Here is a 21,352-nt window from a genome sequence, read left to right as displayed (position 1 = left end):
CATGTGTAAAAGTACACATAACTACATACATTTTTGTTGGTTTTGCATGTGAGGTATATATTAAAAGCATAATATGCTAAATAGACTGGACAGCGAAACAACCTTCAGGACGACCTCCTGGATGGATGAAGCTGGGGCTGCGAGAGCTGAGGCAGGCAGCCGTAGCTGCGAGGGCCAAGCCACTTGCATAAGAATTTCATGCATCGGGTCTCTAGTATATATATAAACTGTTATATTCCAAGAGACCATAAATCTATTATATAGCTCTCAATTTCACTTCCTGTAATGGCCAGTTAGTAGTACTATTTCTCCAACTGTGAAGCACAATGATATGTATGTTGTATTTGCCATTACTTTTTGGAGTAAATGGCTTACAAAGTGAAAATTGTAACTAAAATGCTCCTTATAAACTATGTGTGATTTTTCTACAACACTTATGCCTTTTCGAGTTCCCATTTTAAAGTCAACAATAATAATAATATCGGAGCTGTGGCTAATATATAGAAAAGAAGCAGCTCTTAATATAAGCAAACAGAGACAGTCATGAAGATGTTGGAAAAGGCATGATGACAAATAAGAGCGCTGCATTTCTTGTCATCCACTAAGCAAGGAAGTACAAAGTATTTAGGTTTCGTTTCTCAAAGAAGCAGCAGCAAATTATTCTAAATATCCAATCCACCACCCTTCACACCAAGACTGGATACTAGCTCACATTTACTTTGGTTTTTTGTTTGTTTTAAAATGCTTTTATTCAGAGAGGAAGGGAGAGAGAGAAAGAAACATCAATGATGAGAGAGAATCATCAATTGGCTGCCACCAGCACGCCCACATTGGGGATAGATCCTGCAACCTGGGCATGTGCCCTGACCAGGAATCGAACCGTGACCTCCTGGTTCATAGGTCGATGCTCAACCACTGAGCCACGCCAGCCAGGCACATGTACTTTGGGGAAACATGGATTGAGCGCTCTGTAGATATCCTGAGAGGTAAACACTTCCAGTTGAGGATATGGAAACTTAAAGAAAGTGAAGTACAGTAATTGAAGGCCATCTCGCTTACAAGTGGCAGAAAAGGAATTCAATTCCAGGTCCCTGAGATTGCAGAGCCCGGGAGCTCTCTTAACACTGTGCTGTCTTTACAGAGGTCATAGTGAACCCAAGGATGAAAACTGAAAAACCTTTTAGGAATATTCAGATTTCCTATAGTATTCATTTCATCATTAAATGCCAATGTTAATTTGTTTCCCCTCTCTCAGATCAGGCAAATATCTAGTCAGCTTAAAACAATCCTATTTTCTGGGCAGATGTTAGGGGCAAAAAGAATATTGGGGACTAGTTATGTGAAATATTAATCATGATTGCCTCTTTCTGGTTAAAGAAAGGACATTCCTATGGGTTGTATGCCCTGGGGATATGGGAGTCAACCTTGGACCTGGGAGTCAACTAGGAATGTGGTCCATTTATTCTCATTCAAGCTCTGCCTATTATCGTGGAAAGATTAACAACCTTGTTTCCCAGACAATGGAGCCCACTCCAGCCCCCATAACCTACTTCCCCATTCCTGTAATCCCCACTTCCCCACCCTATATAAACAGTTGGCTTATTCCAGGCTGCTGTGGATGACCTGCTGTCCTCTATACCGCCAGCAATATTGAAATAAACACTCATATATGATTTAAAAAATAAACAAACAAAAAACACTATCCCATTTTTTCCAAAGCGCCTAAGGTTATTTTGGTGTTTTAGAGTGGAGCCTGGGACCCTGAAGAAGGTCTCCCTTCTGAGGAAAATTGTCCACATGACCTTGCCCCTGACCACAGAAGACTACCCCAGGGATGGGATGCTGAGTCCACCTCTAGCCAGCAAGGTGCCCTGGTTTCCAAGTCTAGTCTGTGGTTGACTGATTCCATCAGTCTCACTGTCTCTCCATTTAAAAAGAGGATAAGTTAGTTCACAGGAGACTGGGAGTTTAAAATCATGAGAGTAAGCAGAAGCCATGAGTTACTAGAAATCGCAGAATGAATGAGCAGAAGCTATTGTCATGGATGGAAGTGGGGTTCTTGGGGTCCCGCTGGAATAAGCCCCCAGGGGAGAATGAGAGATGGTAGAAAGCATTATTTCTTGGAATTCCATTCGTTTCCAAATGGAATTCATTTCCATTTCTCCTAGTCCAGTCACAGAAGACTTGTAACTGGGTTTTAGGAAAGCAAGAAGCAAGGCCAGTGTCCACAGTTTGCTTTCCATGAGGGAGCCGGGTCCATTTCAGGATCAGGCTAGTCCAGTGGTCAGCAAATTGCAGCTCACGAGCTATATGTGGCTCTTTGACCCCTTGAGTGTGGCTCTTCCACAAAATACTACGGCCTGGGCAAGTGTATTTTGAAGAAGTGGCATTAGAAGTTTAAGTTTAAAAAATGTGGCTTTCCAAACAAATTTCAAGCATTGTACTGTTGACATTTGGCTCTGTTGACTAATGAGTTTGCCGACCACTGGGCTAGTCCACTGTGTGTGGGGTCTGCACAGCCCTGGGCCATATTTCCAAATGCAAGGGTAGCCCCACAAACCCAGAATCACACAAGTCCCAAGAGTCCCAAGATCAGTAAGAGCACAAGAACATGAGAGAGAACGCCTTTGTTCAGGGGATTCAATAGCCAAAGGTTGAGCCCTTGCAGTGGCCTTGCCCTTTCTGGGCAGCCATCTCTGTCCCCAGGTGTGATTGACAGCAAGCACCTTCCCAAGGCCCCCCAACTTCACTGGCCACGCACCTATGTCCTCTCTGTTGGACCTGTAGGGAGTGAAAGTTGTAGCTTCCTGGTGAAGCTGCCTCCATGACATGCCTATGGTATCTGGCCTTCCCTTTGCTCCTGGTCTATTGCTAATACATAGTTCCTTATAACGGTATCAGTGAGAAGTAGAGAGGACCAAGCAATTAATTGGTAGCTAAAGGAGCAGTTGCTTAGGGATGGAGAGCACGAAGTCATGATCAGGCCAGCACATGCAGGTAGGGAGCCAGTGGGGCCTTAGGGGAAACTACTGGAGAAACACAAAGTCAATAATTGGGTCACTACTCATGTAGTCTCTCCTGTAAGGCTTGTGTGTACCCTGCCAGGTCCCTGCCTTCTGCATGTCCCCTCCTATCCTTACAATGGGCCTTCATGAGGCCAGTGACATAACCTGAGAGTATGTCAGTTCTTTGCGCCTTTCGGATCAAGCTTAATACACTGGCTTGCAATTTTATATAAAACACAAGGCCCGCCGAAACCGGTTTGGCTCAGTGGTAGAGCCTCAGTCTGCAGACTGAAAGGTTCCAGGTTCGATTCCGGGCAAGGGCATGTACATTGGTTGCGGGCACATCCCTGGTAGGGGGTGTGCAAGAGGCAGCTGGTCAATGTTTCTCTCTCATCGATGTTTCTAGCTCTCTCTCTCTCTCTCTCTCTCTCTCTCTCTCTCTCTCTCTCTCTTTCCCTCTCCCTCTCCCTCTCCCCCTTCCTCTCTGTAAGAAAAATCAATAAAATATATTTAAAAAAAAAAAAAATAAATAAATAAATAAATAAAACACAAGGCCCAATCAACAATTTATTGCTACTCACGAGGTGCATCTAAAGATAGCTGTTAAGATGGCTTCTATCATCAAATAATTTCCTGGCAAAACTGTGTTTCAATAAACGAAACACTTAAAACTATATCCACATAGACAAAAAGAGCTTTCATTGGGTAACTATCAGATTTCGCTATCTAAATGAATTTCCCACTCTATTAAAATAGCAATGATTTAACCCTCAAAGCAAACCCAGCCTGGCTGCTTACCCTGCCACCCTAAGTACTTCTATAAGGAATCTAAAGCTTTTGTTAGATGCGTGTTCATGAGCTTAGTTTGTCTTTTTGAAAAGCTTGATTCATGGAGAAGGGGGATGCTTTGAATCCGCTTTCGAACACAATACCTGCGTGAAGCAACGTTTTGCACTGACTGGGCACAAACACACGGGCCGTGCCAGTGCCTGTGAGGATGTTAGGAAGAGGCTGGAGGAAATTGAAATACCAAAAAGCTCCGAGGGAATTGTGGAATATTTATGAAACTATGTGGTGCACCGTTTTGAAATGCAGATGTCTCCGGAACTGGAAATGTAATCACGGGAATGAAAACTGTCTTTAATAAATCTTCTTAATTAAAATCTATTGTTTAGGAAAACATAGAAAACCTCCTCCAATATTAGACACAGTAGCGAGAGGTGGGAAAAGGATGGATTCGTTTAGATTGCAGCAAGCAATTATTATTAAGAGTTCCCGATTGCCACCGTGTGTTGTGTTATTGTTGTGATTATTGTTGTGTTTTTAAGTGGAAAGAAGTGGCATTCTGGTCAACTGAGCAGAAATTGCTAGCCATTATGGTACCCAATGAGTGAAAACAAAAGAAGCCTGTAGCACAAAAACATACCCAATTACTGACAGGGAGAGAGGACGTGTTAGAACCACTGTCAAATGACATGAACTTATTTGTTGTTTTCCATTGCTAGGCGTTCTGTGGATGTTCCTCCAGCTCCAGAGACTCAAACCCAACAATCAGAAATCAGTCTGGCCTAGGCTCCCCTCAAGGTTCAGATCTCTTCCATGAGGCCCAAACGGAATGCTTAGAAAAATAAAAATACCTACAGGATTGCTTTTAGGAAACATGTATGTATTTCTCTCTTCTTAGTCCTTATCTGTCATTACATTTTTAAAAGCACTATCCCTTGCAGTTAAACCGGCACAATGTGGCATAATTGTCATAACATGTCAAAGGGCGAAGTCAGTAATTTCCAAAGTGAGGGAGCTGGGGCAGCCAGGGCCGAGCCCTGCCATGTGCCTCGGAGTCTGTGATGTGATGTCTCAGACTCGGGATTCTCCACGCACCATGGCAAGGGAGGGTGTGGTGTGTGTGTGTGTGTGTGTGTGTGTGTGTGTGTGTGTGGCTGGGGGTAATGGCCTAGCTCAGTGGTCGGCAAACCACATGTGGCTCTTTGGCCCCTTGAGTGTGACAAAATACCACGTACCCTAATTAAGTTAATGACAATGTACCTACCTATATAGTTTAAGTTTATAAAAGGTGGTTCTTAAAAGAAATTTCCATCGTTGTGCTGTTGATATTTGGCTCCATTGACTAATGAGTTTGGCGACCACTGGCCTGTAGTTATTTACAGGAAGTTATCGTAGTGCTCTGGGCAGTTAAACAGAGAGGAGCAGAACATGGAGGATGGGCCAGGGACAGCAAGCAGGTCACCAGGACGGAAAGCCCCAGGTGCCAGCAATGGACAGTCAGTTGTAGGATGAGACTTTCCCCCAGGATGACTTTTCCTCCCCTGGCATATCACTGGTCCCGAGGTTTGGACCTCCTGACCTTTCTCCCCCTCGACACCTAGGCCTCAAGTTGTATTTCAGCCCCAGGCCAGATAAACAACAGAACCAGCTGCATTGAATAATGGCCCCCTGTCCCCGTGCTGGCCAATCAACCAGTGGAGAGCACAACCCTGAAAAGGACACTCCTGGAAACCTGCCAAGTGTTTATGGAGGTCTTCCCCTGGAGCCTCCCAGAAATCTCTGCCCTTAAGGGTGGAGGACCTTAAGGTGGAGGATCAGTGCGCTCTCCCTCCCAGGAGGACTCCCTCCTTTTACCTCTCTCTCTCCTTCTCCCCCTCCGTCTCTTTCTTCCTCTCCCTCTCCCTCTCCTCCTTCTCCCTCAGGCAGGTTACCTTTAGCTTCCTCATTCTCAAGCACCAAGGGCCCTTCCTTGACTTCCATAACTTGTTTCCTAAGCTCGTTTCTTCTAGGAATTACTTCTACCTCTGACAGTTTGGGTCTTGCTCTGAATTCTTCCCAAGCCAGAACCCAAATATTGACCTTGCTGAACCCAGGTTTGGTCTGACCCCACCGGTCAAGCACCTGGAGCCATTCCCGCCACCTGCAACATCACACCTGGAGTTGATTAGTTGACAGATTTTCTTAGTGACACACCGCAGGAGACACACAGAGTCCCAGGCCCAGGATGGCTATCACTGACCCCTTAGGGGAGAGTTGTGGCCTAACCCTCCGATGTAATCTCCCACGCCTGGCTCACCTGTTAAAGATCGCCCACTCCTGATTAGATAAGCAGTGTTGTGACTGGTTATTTTAATCCTCTCGGATAACGGGCTTCATTGCAGGTGCCTGAACAGCGAGTTGGGGATGTTAGGAACCCATTCCTACATGAGTGTGCTAACTTCTGTTCTAGATTCAGAGCCCCCGTGGGAGCACAGCTGACCCGGGCATCAGATGGAGACATGAGAAGTCGCAGGCACATGTGGGAGAGACTTTACTGTGATCCAAGCAGCCGTGGCTGCTACAGGAGCCATCAGACAACGCTGTTCTTCCAAGTGGCCGCACAGAAGCAGCCACGCAGCCGCTGGTCAGTAGCAACTCATACTCACGCTCAAACAGAACAGGCCTGTGCCAACAGGTGACGCTCACGCTGCATTAACACGAACAGGTCACAGAACGGTGGGCTTGCGCAGTATGTATATTGCCCCTACTGAGACATGGCCCGCATATCGGCCCAGGCCAAAGGGGGCTTTCACCCAATAATACTGCTGGGTCTTCGCCTGCACCCATGCATGTAGCAACTTGGCCTTGATCGTATGGCATACTCTGATTAGGGTTCCCACAGCACCATATGATGTTCTGTGTATTTTCTTTTTTTTTTTTTAATTTTATTGATTTTTTTATAGAGAGGAAGAGAGAGGGATAGAGAGTTAGAAACATTAATGAGAGAGAAACATCGATCAGCTGCCTCTTGCACACCCCCTACTGGGGATGTTCCCACAACCAAGGTACATGCCCCTGACTGGAATCGAACCCAGGACCTTTCAGTCTGCAGGCTGATGCTCTATCCACTGAGCCAAACTGGCTTCGGCATTCTGTGTATTTTCTGAGCACATACGTGCCGTTGGCTCTCGTGCAAACTGTAGACATAATGCTCTGTGAAGGATGATGGTAAGGGCCGGCATTCTCCAGGCTTCCCGTCATCTAAAGCCTGGTTTCTAGGCATGTGGGTCAGCATCACTAGCATCCTCTAGTGTAGGGGTGTCGAACTCAATCAGAGAAGGGGCCAAAATCTAAAATCCAGCCTAAATCGCGGGCCGAATGGTTTACTGAACAGTCATAAACTGTCATTGTGATGGAAACGCAGCGGAGTGCAGTGATGACAGCGTGGGTGCAGGCCACATTGCAAGGCCTGGCAGGACGGATTTGGCCCGCGGGCCTTGTGTTTGACACATGTGCTCTAGTCCATGGGTGGGCAAACTCATGAGTCCACAGAGCCAAATACCAACAGGACAACGACTGACATTTTTTTTGAGAGCCACAATTTTTAAACTTCTTCTAACGCCTCTTCAAAATAGACTCGCCCAGGCTGTGGTATTTTGTGGAAGAGCCACACTCCAGGGGCCAAAGAGCCGCATGTGGCTCGAGAGCCACGGTTTGCCGACCACGGATCTAGTCGTTTTGTTAGAAATGCAGCATCTCAGGCCGCAGCCCAGACTCACTGACCCAGATCCTGCAACTTAACACAATCCCCAAGATGCTGAGCATTTACCTTAGTGCGTGACATGCATTTGCTCTTCTGTATTAGACAAATAAGTCATTTCTATGAGATGTACTAAAATTGTAAAAAAGTAGATGTAGGTACACATCTTTGTTGTAAAAATATCAGGGAATATTTACATAAAAATAGAAATTTGAGCAGCTAGGATAAATGCCAGTCTACAGGTGATTATTTTTTCCTAGAAAACGCGGCAAATCAAAATTTCCTGTCTTACAGAATTTTTTCCCAACTCAGGAAATTGGACCAAATTGTAACCCATATAGACAATTTGGGTGGTCCACATAACAGGTCCTATGGTGGTTTTTTTTTTCTTCTAATTTTTATTTCTTTATTGATTAAGGTATTACATATGTGTTCTTATTCCCCTGTTACCTCCTACCTCTCATTCATGCCCCCATCCCCCCTGTTGTCTGTGCCCATTGATTAGGCTTACATGCGTGCATGTAAATCCTTTGGTTGATCTCTCCTACTTACCCCCACCATCCCCTATCTTCCCTGAGGTTTGACGTTCTGATTGATGTTTCTCTGTCTCTGGGTCCTGAGGTTTTATAAGTGCCTAAGTTAAGGGAACGTTGATCAAATGATTTCCTCAAAGAAACACCCTCCTTAGATGACTTCTGAGGGTGAATTTAGGAAGGAGAACCCTCCCTAGTCTCAGGCAGTGGGGACACCGTCAGTGTCCTTCCACTGAGACACCAAGATCTCTCCGTTGGTGGCCAGGCCTACTGGGAAAAAAGTCAGAACTGTGCGAAACAACTCAGTGCCAAGCATGATTAGAAGTAGTCTAGATTGGCAACAGATTGGTTGCCCCCAATATTTTCTCTCCCATTGCTATGCCATGAGCCAGGTAGCTGCTGTGTTTGTTTTCCCCCATGAGGGATAGATGCACTACAGACATGTAGCGGGTCCCACATGCAAAGTTTTCTAAGTTAATATGGAATTCATTAGACTGGAGGGTCCATAGAGTAAATTGATATTTTTAAAGGATTAGGGACAATGAAATGATTAAAATACTGAAACATATGCATCTTTCAGAGGGTGGATTCAGTGTGAGCATGGAATACTTATCCTGCATAACTAAGGCATGGATTTCCAAATAAAAGTGATTACTAGGGGATTATAATCACCATAAAACAATATGGATTATATAAACCATCAATGAGATATTAATGAAAGGAAATAAAAAGAACATGCTCCCAATTAAACAGCTTATGAATTTTTACTGCATATTGATGAGTGTACTGAAGAATACACAGTTCAACTACGATAGATGATTAGAAGGAAAGAATTACTTATCTCTAAGATCCTCCCTAGGTTCAAGTTTCATTCCATAGTATTTTTTAAGAAAAAAATTTAGCTTATTAAATAAACTGAAATTTCAGAAACATTATAGCCTATTGTAGAATCCAAGATAATTTTATAAACAGTTAAGACAAAAAAACTTAAGAATGTATACATTTTTCACATCAAATTAACCATTATTTCAAGAAGCATTGAAATGCACATATAAAGCAACATAGAAGAACCTTTCCTTTGGTTGCCCACACGTGTTTCATTTAACATATTGGTAGTGTTAAAATCATAGGCTTCCCAATAATTCAGTAAAAAAGAAGTCAAGTTGGTGGTGACTTGACTTATGTAGAGAAGGTATCTAACTCCTGTAGCATCCTAATCTTATTTACTCGTCGTTCAACATATACTTATTGAGCACATACCAGTAATATGTGCTTAGCACTGTTCAGTGAATAAAACAAAGACTCCTGTCTTTGTACACGTGCACCACACTAATATGCATCTAATTGAGAATTAAATAGACACAATAGCCACCAATAAAAGAATACAGTGTAACCCGGCCAGCATGGCTCAGTGGTTGAGCATTGACCCATGAACCAGGAGGTCACGGTTCGATTCCTGGTCAGGGCACATGCCTGGGTGGGTTGCAGGCTCCATCCCAAGTGGGGTGTGTATAGGAGGCAGCCAGTCAATGATTCTCTCTCATCACGGATGTTTCCATCTTTCTCTTCCTCTCCCTTTCTCTCTGAAAAATCAATAAAAATATTTTTTTAAATAAATATGGTGTAAAAGGAAAAATAACCTCTGGGCACATTCAATAGAAAATAAAAATACAGAATTTCAGCAAGGGAAGGGTTATATGATTTTGTTCTGATTTATAGTATTTAAAAATCAACTTGCAAAAATAGAGGTGGTGAATAGTCAATTTAAATTAGAAACATGAATAATGTTCTTATTTGGCATCATTATTTTCTTGGCATCATTATTTTTCATGGGTTAGCTATAAACCATCACATGAGATAATTCATAGATTACAGAGAATTGTGCATAGAAAAACACTTTTATATGTATGACATGCAATCATGTGTGTTTTATTGTTTTCAGTAAATACATTCCTGCAGTTTCATGTGTTGAAATCTGACCAATATAAATATTTAAATCCTAAAGAGGTAAAACTCTTCATTTGAAGAAACATTACTATGAATTATTTTATAAAACATTCCAAACTTTAACAATTTCTTTTGCAAATCAAATAAGTAACTGAAATTTTGTGTCTTTGGCTTTTTGGGTGCAGATTGGTTTTAAAGTACTACAGAAAAACACACATGATTATCTGAACACATGGAGATCATACATGAAAATTAAATGCATTGTCTGCAGTCTTGAAGCTAAATCAGACCAATCTGATCAAATTATTTGAAGAGACAGAGCCATTTTTAGTTTAACTTATAAATTTTTCTTTTAAAATCTGTTTATTATCTTATTTTAAATGTCTCTAAGAGCTAATGCCTTATACCATATCCTGAATGTCTACTAAATATATGTGGCTTAACTACTATAGAATAAGATAAAAAGATCTCTATAATTTATTCTTTAACTTGTCTGAATCCTTAAGCAAGTTAAACAACAAAATTGCAAAGATTTGGAATAAAACTTGTTCTTGCAAAGCTCCAAAAGTAAACTACATAAAATTACCCAGCAAAAGGGAAATTGCAAATAGTGGGCAAGTTCTAAATTTATGAAAACATAATTATTATTTGCCATTCTTTTTGTTTTCCATCCTTTATTTTTCCACAAATAAAACAAATATTTTTTTTGGTTAAAAATAAGTAACCTGCCGAAACCAGTTTGGCTCAGTGGTAGAGCCTCGGTCTGCGGACTGAAGGGTCCCAGGTTCAATTCCGGTCAAGGGCATGTACATTGGTTGCAGGCACATCCCCGGTAGGGGGTGTGCAAGAGGCAGCTGGTGGATGTTTCTCTCTCATCGACGTTTCTAGCTCTCTTTCTCTCCCTTCCTCTCTGTAAAAAAATCAATATATTTAAAAAAAAAGAAAGAAAAAGAATATGACTGACAACTTAAAAAAAGAAAGAAAGAAAGAAAGAAAGAAAGAAAAAATGACAGTGTGAGAGTCACTTAAACTTTAAGATCTGTAAGGAGGAATTTCACAAGTGCTAATTAAGTACCTATTAATATTTTGGATAGGGATTTCTTTTAGTGAGAGGTCAATCACACTTCTCCAAAGAGGTAATAAACATTCACCTACAATTTGTATTGAATCATCTCTGCTTATTTTAAAGGGTTGGTTTAAGAGGGGAAAAAACAACATTACTGAAGAAGTAAACCTGTCATTGAAAGACCCTGGTACCTTCACAATAATGAAAAATTTAATGATGTGAAGGAAAACAAAGTCTTCTAACTTGTGAGAAAAAGAAAATTGCTGGTAAGGGTTTATTACAGTTTAACATTGTATTATTACTTTATTTTTAAATGTAATGGTTTCATTAGGATGAGTAGGTACCTGTTTTTTTTTTTTTTAATAAACAATCTCCTCTTTTTGAAATTTATTTTTAAGATTATTATTACTTTTTTTTTTGCTCAGCAAACTAGTCTTGAAACTACAGGAACCTGATCTCTCTTGTGAGTGGCAGATAAAAAACTTAATACTGATCCCTGTCTCCTTAAGATTAGTTTTGTAAAATGTATCTATTAATAGTTTATTGTGTTATGAATGTTACCTGGTGTGTATTTCCCACCCCAAGGCTATGATAACCAAATATTTCGTGGACTTGTGCTATTTTCAGGTAATTCACACCCTCCCACAACACATATCAATGAGCTCCTCCCTTCTCATTGTATGTTCTATTTTCCTAGATTTTGCAGTTCAAGATTCACCTCATGCTTCAGTTGGTCCGTATACATGGTTATTATTTGTATAAAAAAGTTAGGACACAATACAAGAAGAAACTCTACAGAAAACTATATTCTACGTTTTGTAGAACACAGGCCTTTAAAGGAAGTGGCAGTAAGCGGAGTCAAGTTCTTTAACTGCTGTTATTAAAGTGAAAAAATTAAAATCTGAGGCCTGCCAATGTCGTACCGTGATTCCGTGATCCTGCCCTGCCCTCTTACCAGATAGCTCAGTTGGTTCATGAGTCATCCTGAGAGGGCAAAGTTGTGGGTTTGATTCCAAGTCTGGGCACATACAAGAATCAACCAATGAATGCATAAATAAGTGGAACAACAAACAGATCTCTCTCTCTCTCTCTCTCTCTCTCTCTCTCTCAAAATCAATTAAGAAAATAAGTCTCAGATTTAGTAACATATTCTACCTGATGTAAAGCCAAACTGAGTAGAAAACATTACCATATTTTTGAAAAAGAAAGTATAACTAGAAGAATGAATATATTATTTTCCTCAGATGTATGACTGGCTAAAGGGAAGATCCTTTACGATTTGTAGAATCTTATAGAATATATATGTCTTGTTGTTGTGAATACAGCCTGAAAGTGTTAAACTGTTTCGATTTCCTACAAGTTACATAACCTTGATTTTGAAGTTTAATGTTCCTAATATAATTTCATTGGTGCAATTTACAAGAAGAAGAAAAATGTGGCAGGGTATGTATATTTTGTTTCTCCCCCTCTTTATTACACCCTAAAATTTGTTGACTTACTTTAATTCTACATGTTAAGACGATTTTGGAAGGAACGCTATTTCAAAAGAATCATCCCTGATTCAGATATCATTTTATTAATTTTAGATAAGGATAAATGTGTAGTTCTAGAATCCAAATGATCCGTTTTCAATTTGGGGAACAGAGAAAATAGTACAAGTGACAGGATAATAAACTATAAAAATATTTTTCTCTATAAAAAAAAAGGTGCTTTGACACAATTTCCTACACAATGGCGTTATAGTAGTGTCCATACAATTTTATATTTGAAGATTATTAGTACTAAGATTTGCAAGGATAGAAAAAAAATGAGCTGCACAAGCAGAAACTACTACAGAATGTACAACTTGATAAGATTTGAGATTCAAATGAACTGCATCATAATATCAAATACCAAGACTTAACATTACAATTCATTAATCCAACCCATTATAATTCATTAGTCAAATGTCCCAAGGAGAGGGAAGAATGTACAATGAGTCTTTCTGGAAATGAATTGCTAAAAATTAGTGGAGTATGAAAAGACTGCAGAATTGGAAGCTCCAGCTGGGGTTAAACGGGTGGGGGAAGGGATATGAAATTTCTGAAAAGCCATTTTTAAAATTAAAATCCAGGAATGTCTCCTCGGTGCCCACCGTATAAGGCCGACTCTGACTCGGTCTTAAGTATTTTTTTCCTTTGTAAAGACGAGATTTAGAAACAGGTACAAGGGACATTTTGCATTGATTCAGGCCAGTTTGGGGAAAAAACAAACATGATTTAGAGGAGGATTTCAAATTGTACTAAATATAATAACATTTGTGGTAGTGGCACCATTCCATCATTCTGAGATGCCATTTTCCTCGTTGCAAGCTCTGATCGGATCATATTTGGCTTGCATATTAATATTTTCATGATTATTTAAGTGTTTTTTTCCCCCCTCTCTCTATAAACAAATGATCAGTCCTGCTCACCCTGAGATTATTTACTCTGGAAATATCTGGAATTCTTGCACCCTATCTTGTCCTCTGGGACTCCCCCCCCCCCCCCCCCCCCCCTTTCTGAAGTATTGATATTCGCGCGTGGGGGCGGGGAACACCTAAGCTAGAAAGAGGTGCCTCTTCCCGGTCTTATTCTACGGGAGAGGCAGAAAAACAAAGGGGGAGAAAAAAAATAACTGTTTTCTCCAAGGCTATTATCTAATGCGAGAGCAAACAGTCTGTAAACCAGCTAACAGAAGGGGATTAGACAGGGGATCTGCGAGCGCCTGGCTGCCTGGCAGAGCTGCCTCTCCGGCCAGGGGCACGGGCAGGGCAGCCGGGGCTCCAGATGGCGGGGAGACTGGCCGGCTAGGGTGGCTGCGGGGCACCCGGCCTCGGGGAGCCACCCGCCCGCTCCAGCCCGCACCCAGGGGGCGAGGCCGGCGGGAGGGAGGGAGGGAGGGACGGAGGGAGCCCCGCGCCCCGCCCGCCCGGCCGGCCGGGACTGCCCATTGTTAACATATACTTGACCCCCGTGACCCCCGCCCGACACAGATGTCTCCCGCCGCCGCCTCCCCGCGCCCCGCCGGGAGCCCGGCCCCCCGCGCCCGGTAGCCGCCTCCCCGCCGCCTCCCCGGTGCGGCGGCGGCGCCCAGGGCGCGGGCGCGGCGGCGGGGCCGGTGTGGGCGCTCCGCTCCCGCTCCCGCTCCCGCATCGCCGGTGCCCGCTCCGCTCCGCGCTCCCCGCTCCCCGCGTCGCCGGCGCCGGGCCCCGCACATAAAGGCGGCGCCCCCGGGACTGAGCCGGGAGGACTCTCCGCGATCGCCGCGCCGCATCGCCTCCGGCCGCCGCCGCTGCCGCTGCAGAGGCGGAGGGGCCCAGCCCGGGCTCCGCGGAGGCGGCCGGGCCGGACCCGGACCCGGACCCGGACCCGGACCCGGACCCGGACCTGGGGCTCGGGCTCCGCAGCTCGCCGGGCGCGGGGCGAGTGGCCGCGGGGCCCCGGCCGCGGAGGCAGGAGGCGCCCGGACGCCGGGAAGTTTGATTCGCATCTGGAAGCCGCGGCGGATGGTGCGCCTCTCCGGCCCTGCGCAGCGTGAGTGCCGGGAGGGAGCCTGGCGGGCGGCGGGCGGGCCCCAGGCCATCGCTCCGGGGATCCGATGGCCGGCCTGGGCGTTGGGGGTGCGGCCCGGGGCCCGCAGCCCGCAGCCCGGAGCCCGCAGCCCGGAGCCCGGAGCCCGGAGCCCGGAGCCTGCAGCCCGGAGCCTGCAGCCCGGAGCCCGCAGCCCGCAGCCCGGAGCCCGGAGCCCGGAGCCCGGAGCCCGCAGCCCGGAGCCCGGAGCCCGCAGCCCGCAGCCCGGAGCCCGCAGCCCGCAGCCCGCAGCCCGCAGCCCGCAGCCCGGAGCCCGCAGCCCGCAGCCCGCAGCCCGGAGCCCGGAGCCCGCCCGGCGCGGGGAGGACTGGCCGCGGGGACGGGGGAGCCGCCGGGGCTCAGGCTGCGGTGACCCTGAACTTCACGGGGCGGCCCGGGGTGCCGTCCGCGCTCAGCTCTCCCACCGCCTCTGAGACCGGTCTTCCTCCCTCCGCGTCCCCCGGGCCCTGGGCGCAGGAAGGGGCCCCTGGTGCCCCGGCCCCCATCGCCCACCAGACACCGGACAGGCCGGCCGCGGGGCGCGTTGGCAGGTGGCCCTGCCCCGCACCGTGGCTGTTTGTTGTTGTTGTTGTTGTTTGTTTTGAAATCTGTTAGGGAGAGGCTGGTCCAGACGCTGGGAAACTTGGCTCCGGGAGCGGAGAGCGGCTCTGAACCTGGGGCCGCGGCTGCGCTGGGGTCGGGGCCGTTAGCGGCGCGGGGCCGGGGCCGGGACCCGGTCCCCCCGGGCGTGCGGGGTCCGGAGCCCCCGGGCGGGGGAAGGCGGCCGGACCCAGCTCCGCCGGCCTGGGGGCTTCCCCGGGCTGCGGGGCGGCGGGGCGGCGTGGCTCCCGCCCGGCCCCCCGGTGCCCGGTGCCCGCCCCGAGGCGCTGCCCCCGCTCCGGAGCCGGAGAGCCCGGCGGGGAGCCTGGGGCGGGGGGGGGGCTGTCTGGGTTTCCAGAAGCCCCTATGGCCGAGCCCTGACCCCCGGGGTCTCTCTCCCCGCGACCCTGGGGGGACCCGGCGGATGGCGCACCGGATCCTCTGCCGGGCGGACCTGTCGCTGGTCCGGACGCCCTAACCAAACGCAGATATCTCGGCATCGGCGCTCAGAAAGCGAGGCCAGGCCTTGGGCAAGTGGAGCCCGGGATGATGGGGAGCAGGATGGGGAGCAGGATGGGGACCGGGACGGTGACTGACATCACCTGCCGCCCACCCCGCCCGCGCGCCTCTCAGTGCAGGGTCTGGCCCGGGGACCTCGCAGCCCTCGCGGTCTCCTCATTCCGTGCAAAGCGTCATGAGGAATCCTCGGAGCCTAGCTTTTCTCCAAGATGGGGCACCTCAAATCCCAAACGTCTTACCCCCCTCTGCCCTCCTCCCCCCCAGCCTGGCTGCTGCCTCCTGGGCATCTGTAAACGTGGCTTTAAGGGGTAGCTGGCACACCCCACCGCAGGACCGTCCCCAAGGCCAGGGGCAGGCCGAGGGGACCAGGGGGGCCAGGCAGAGAGGACCAGAGGGGACAGGCCATGGGGACCAGGGGGGACAGGCCGAGGGGACCAGAGAGGACAGGCCAAGGGGAGCAGGGGGGACAGGCCATGGGGAGCAGGGGGGACAGGCTGAGGGGACCAGGGGGGACAGGCCGAGGGGACCAGGGGGGGGCAGGCCGAGGGGACCAGGGGGGACAGGCCGAGGGGACCAGGGGGGACAGGCCGTGGGGACCAGGGGGGACAGGCCGTGGGGACCGGGGGGACAGGCTGAGGGGACCAGGGGGGACAGGCCAAGGGGACCAGGGGGGACAGGCCGAGGGGACCAGGGGGACAGGCCGTGGGGACCAGGGGGGACAGGCCGAGGGGACCAGGGGGGACAGGCCGTGGGGACCAGGGGGGACAGGCCGAGGGGACCAGGGGGACAGGACGTGGGGACCAGGGGGACAGGCCGTGGGGACCAGGAGAGCCCGAGAGGCCGCTCCAGCCCAACTTCACGTGCTCCGTGGCCTCTGAGCCCCTGGAATCTGTCGCTTCCCTCCCCTTAATTAATCTGCCGGGGTCTGGTGTAAGTGGCTGTCCACAGCTGCTGCTCATTGATTTATCCCCCGATAGAGGCCGGGCTGCTGACCGAAGCGTTTTCCCGCTACCTTCTCCGCGGGCTGAAATCTGTTTTACAGGCTCCCCCCTCCCGGTCCCCTTTAAAACATCTGTAACGTTTTTAAGTGCGCTCAGTGGCTTTTATCATCCCCCCCCCCCCCCCCCCCCCCACTTTGCATGGAACAGAGTGGAACTGGGTCTGTGCCGGTGAGGGCACACTGGCTGGAATACAAATGGCCTGGCTGCTCGGTGATAAATGGTTTGTTAGTGTCCGGGGCCTGCTTTTAGTTTATTGCAGCGTTTTTTGCCTTGGCCGTGCGGGTCTCCTGTCACACAGCTCCTCGGACAGGTTGACAAACACCATTGTTTTCCTAGGGAGAGGAGCCCCAGCCTGGGTATGAAGTCAGCTGTGATGTGTGCGAGCAGGAGCACATTCAGAATTCTCCTACTTCCCTCCCCGCGTCAACTGGAAAAATGCAGTCTCGTTTTCCCATTCTGGGGGCTTTCAGATAACATAGGTAGGGCTCTCTGATCCCCCGCCCCTTCCTTTTACTTTCCCATGGCTGTTTGTGAAGGGAGGACTGACAAGCTTACCCAGTGTTAATCGCGGCATCTCAGTGGGACCCAGGCTGGTTTTTGCAGCTAGGATGGATGTTGAGGAAGTTCAAGTCTATCATTTCTTTACATGGACTGCATTTAGCATTTGGTATTTCCTTGGTTTATTCTTTCAAAAGACAAAATTCCAACCAAAAAAAAAAAAAAAACAACCAAAAAAATACCTGAGTCTGGCTTATTTTGAGTGCATGGAAAGTGACTCTTTATATGAAAAGTCTTTGTTTAAGCATTGATTTTATTGCACATCATTTAAACAGCAATCACCTTCTCTGAAAAGCTGAGTCTTGAGTGGAAGAATTTGTGTAGTTTCTCCAGTGACCAGGTTCATCCCTCAAATAATCTGTGACCCACTCACAGCTGCCAATGATTTGATTTTTTTAAAACGATATTTAAAAGGGCTTTTCTAATAAGAAGCACTCTCCTTGCCATACAGTGCAAACTGTGCTATTAATTGCAAGTTGCTGGAAGTGGTAGGATGGTATGTTCTGCACCTTTTTAATATTTTTACAGTTTTCCCTTTCTAAAGCAAAGTAAAATACTGGTATCTGGTGCTGAGCTGTCTCACTGAGGATGTGAGTCTAAATATTTGCAGATAAAAGAGCACTTCGAAATTGGCAGAGAACTACACAAATGTAAAGTGCCATTATTATTTATTTTATTGTAAAATAGAATCTTAGCAGAAAACAAAACAAAACCTTTTTTTTTTTTTTTTTTTTTTTTTTTTACTGCACATTGAAAAGGGATCACTAGAAAGCAATGCTTCTAATAGGAATACTGGTCAGTGGTTGTCAGTTGAGAACATTCTTCACTGTCAGATCCTGTTTCTCGCTTCTTTGATGTGAACATCAGCTGACAGGCACTGAATGCAAAGCCTCCTTCATTGAGGTTTTAGCAGGCAGCATAGCCCTTCACAGGAAAGCAGTCTGAAAAATTGGCACCTGCAGGATTTGCATGTGAAAAAAAACAAACGAGTCAGTAGCATTTTACTGGAGTCTGTTACCGCTAAGTTACATAAGCTCGGTGAGAAAAGATATTTATTTGTTGCTGTTTGGGCATTTAAAATTCCTTGCTTTATATGCAGCTTATTAATCACATGGAGTTCCATAGGCTTTATTGTTAGCAGAAGGAGGAAGAAGTGATGTCTGACTTTACAGAAGTTATTTATTATGGAGTGGATTTATTTTTAACCATGTGCTTACACCGTACACTCACATTCATAGTCTGTTGCTAACATGTCCCTTAAAATGATGAACTCGGACAACTTTCCGAATGATCCATAAGAAGTAAAATAAATACATAACATGAGGTTGCCATGAATCCATAAATATCTTTTGAAAAGGATCTAGCATTTTCAGTTACATACTTTAATAACCAGTTAAAATCTATAAGAAAAAAAAAATGAACTGTCGCATCCTTTCTGATCCTCAGGAAAATGTGAAGTTTCCTCCCACTTCACTTGTTAGACAGTGTTTATCACTAAAATGCCTTTAAAAAAATTACAGTTAACCCTATGTATGCAGAAGAACCGTGAAGGCCACTAATGCCTTAGTGAGCCATTGCTGGGAACATTTTACTCAGCATCAGTTATCTTCCCACCCTGCTGCTGCTGCTGCTGCTGCTGCTGCTGCTGCTGCTTCTTCTTCTTCTTCTTCTTCTTCTTCTTCTTCTCCTTCTTCTTTACACCCATTAATATAAGAGTTCCTAAATAATGTTTAAAGAACAGCGAGCGTTTTATTAAAGCAAACATCGGTTGGGTTTAATGGCGGTAATTGTGAGCGATAAGAGGAGCAGGTTATCTGCGCGGTGTTTAAACAGAAGGAGCTCCCTGCAGCCTTCCCAGTAGCCATCTGTGGAGGAGCCGGGCCTGCACCTGTCTGTCCACACTAATTATAGATTAGGGCCCAAGAAGTGAAATTCGAGGAGGTTTTCAGCTAATGAAATCCATACTGATTTTATTGTAAATGTGTTTGATGGAGAGAGGGCGACGGTGGAGTTATGATGAATAAAATCCCTACGTAGCTGCTGGGCACTTGGTTTGAAAGCAGAATTCTGCTGCATTAACCTTTGCTATTAAAAAAAAAAAAAAGACGCGCCACTTAAAGATGGATGCTAGCCTTTGTTTGACATCCAGAGCAGCAATTTAGACATGTGCTGGGGAGCTGCTTACATGCTAAGAACAGTCTAATGTTTTGAAACGGAGATGGGTGATGTAGGAGGTAGGTTCTGTATTAACGCTTATACACAAAACATCCTGAAATTAGACAGCCTGCTTGCTTTCTTTCTTTCTTTCTTTTTTTCCCCTTTCTTTCTTTCTGTACTTCAGTTCCACCTAAATGAGAAATTAAAGTAAAATAAGGGAGGAAAGCATTCCTCAATAAAAGGTCACATGGATGCCTGCCACATCTGTTTATAGTAATTATGAACGTAATTAACATAAGAATTACAAATGAAATAATGACAAGCTGAGCGATGAGATATTATGCCGCAGTGGTCATATGCTGGAATTCTCACATCACAGCACACTAGGATTCACGTGCTCCGAGAAAGAAAGGAAATGCTCGATGTTTATCTGAATTAATGCCTCAGAACTTATCTGCCTGGGGCAGATGGACTTCTCGCTTTTATAGGAAGGCAGCCTATTATTAAGACGAGGACGAGTTGCAATTAAGATTTCGAGGCACCGGCCTGGACTTCAAGACAGCTGTGATTATAGACACCACTTTCTGGGGGACACTTATTCTGTGATTATGGTCCTTGATTGTTATATTGCTTAAAAAAAAAAAAAAAAAAAAAAAAAGGGAAGCTTTGCAGCAAAGTATTTGCTTTGGAAGAGTCATGATCCTTCCCATTGGAGAGCTGGTGGGTGTTTTCTATAACTGTGAGTCAAAAGTCAACGTGCAAACCCGGTGGCCGTAGAGATACTGCCCCTCTTACAAAGTAAGCACATTGGCAGGGTGACCTTCTTCATGGCTTAAGTGTTTGGATGCTTTTAAAAGAAAAACATGGAAGCCTTTTCTGAGTTTGAAAGTACCGCATTTTTTTTTTTTTTTTAATAGCATTTTCCCAAAGAACATGTAATGGAAACTTCACCGGGCATTTGTAAATTGTATTTTTTTTTCTTTTCCCTAGAGTTGCATTCGACTCACAGGCATTTGCATGTAGCCTGTGTCCACATAGATCTACTGAAATGTAGTAAAGGGGAAGTATGTGGGGCAGGATTTGGTTACTCTGAAGGCAGTTCTGTGTAACAACCAGGGCACATGAGAGAGGTCACCTCTTTGAAGAGCTGCAGTGACACCCAGAAATCTTTTATTGAATGGAACACACGGGAGAAGGACCGGGAGAAGGACCGAGTCTAGCCCATGGAGAGCTCACTCATTAGGGAATGCACCTGCCTAATGCTTGACTCCCTGCCCTCTCGCCCTTCTCTAACCACCAAACCTGGCCACGGGGTGGGGGTTTTTGGGGAAGTTATCACCCTTTTACTCATCTCAGTGACACCACGAGGCTGTCCAGGCTATTGGGCAGCTGCAGGACTGTGGCAGATCCCCTAGTACCTGGCCTTCACACACGCCCTTCCCCCCGAGCTGTGCCCAGCTGGTTTCACCATGCCCAACCTATCACATGTCCCTGAATTCATGTGCCAGGGAGGAGGGGGAGGGGAGAAGGAAGGGAGAGGGGAGACCTACTACACATAACACCGTGTTTGGGCTGTTTTGGGAGGGCAGTGCTTGACTAAGCCACGCTTCGCCTCATTCTTCAAATCTGTCTCCTCTGGGGGGCCACTCCTTGCCCATGTATGTTGTTTTTTTCTGTCTCTGCTCACTGGCCTTCCTCCTCTCAGCCCTGCCATCTTTGTCCCTTTATGCTGAGACGCCACGCACACCATATTTTCTAGCCCCGAGTGTCCCTGTGTGCCATGAGCAGCTAGCTAGGCAGCTTCCTGGCTGTTTTCTTCTGAACTCCCACTTCATCCTGCAGTGGGAGCTT

At 46.4% G+C, this 21,352-nt stretch overlaps 1 protein-coding gene across 1 annotated transcript in view; it reads left to right on the top strand.

The window, feature by feature from the left end:
* The first annotated feature begins 14,491 nt into the window (after window positions 1–14,491).
* Window positions 14,492–21,352, top strand: part of RUNX1T1 (RUNX1 partner transcriptional co-repressor 1) — a 132,978-nt gene continuing 126,117 nt past the window's right edge. Inside the window, exon 1 of the mRNA XM_036437584.2 lies at window positions 14,492–14,630. Coding sequence (XP_036293477.1) covers window positions 14,603–14,630 — 28 coding nt within the window. The 5' untranslated portion in view covers window positions 14,492–14,602. The remainder of the gene's footprint in view (window positions 14,631–21,352) is intronic.

The sequence above is a fragment of the Pipistrellus kuhlii genome, unplaced genomic scaffold, assembly GCF_014108245.1.
Source record: "Pipistrellus kuhlii isolate mPipKuh1 unplaced genomic scaffold, mPipKuh1.p scaffold_m20_p_14, whole genome shotgun sequence".
Classification (NCBI taxonomy): domain Eukaryota; kingdom Metazoa; phylum Chordata; class Mammalia; order Chiroptera; family Vespertilionidae; genus Pipistrellus; species Pipistrellus kuhlii.
Note: the sequence above shows the minus strand (reverse complement) of the source record. Positions and strands in the feature narration are given on the sequence as shown.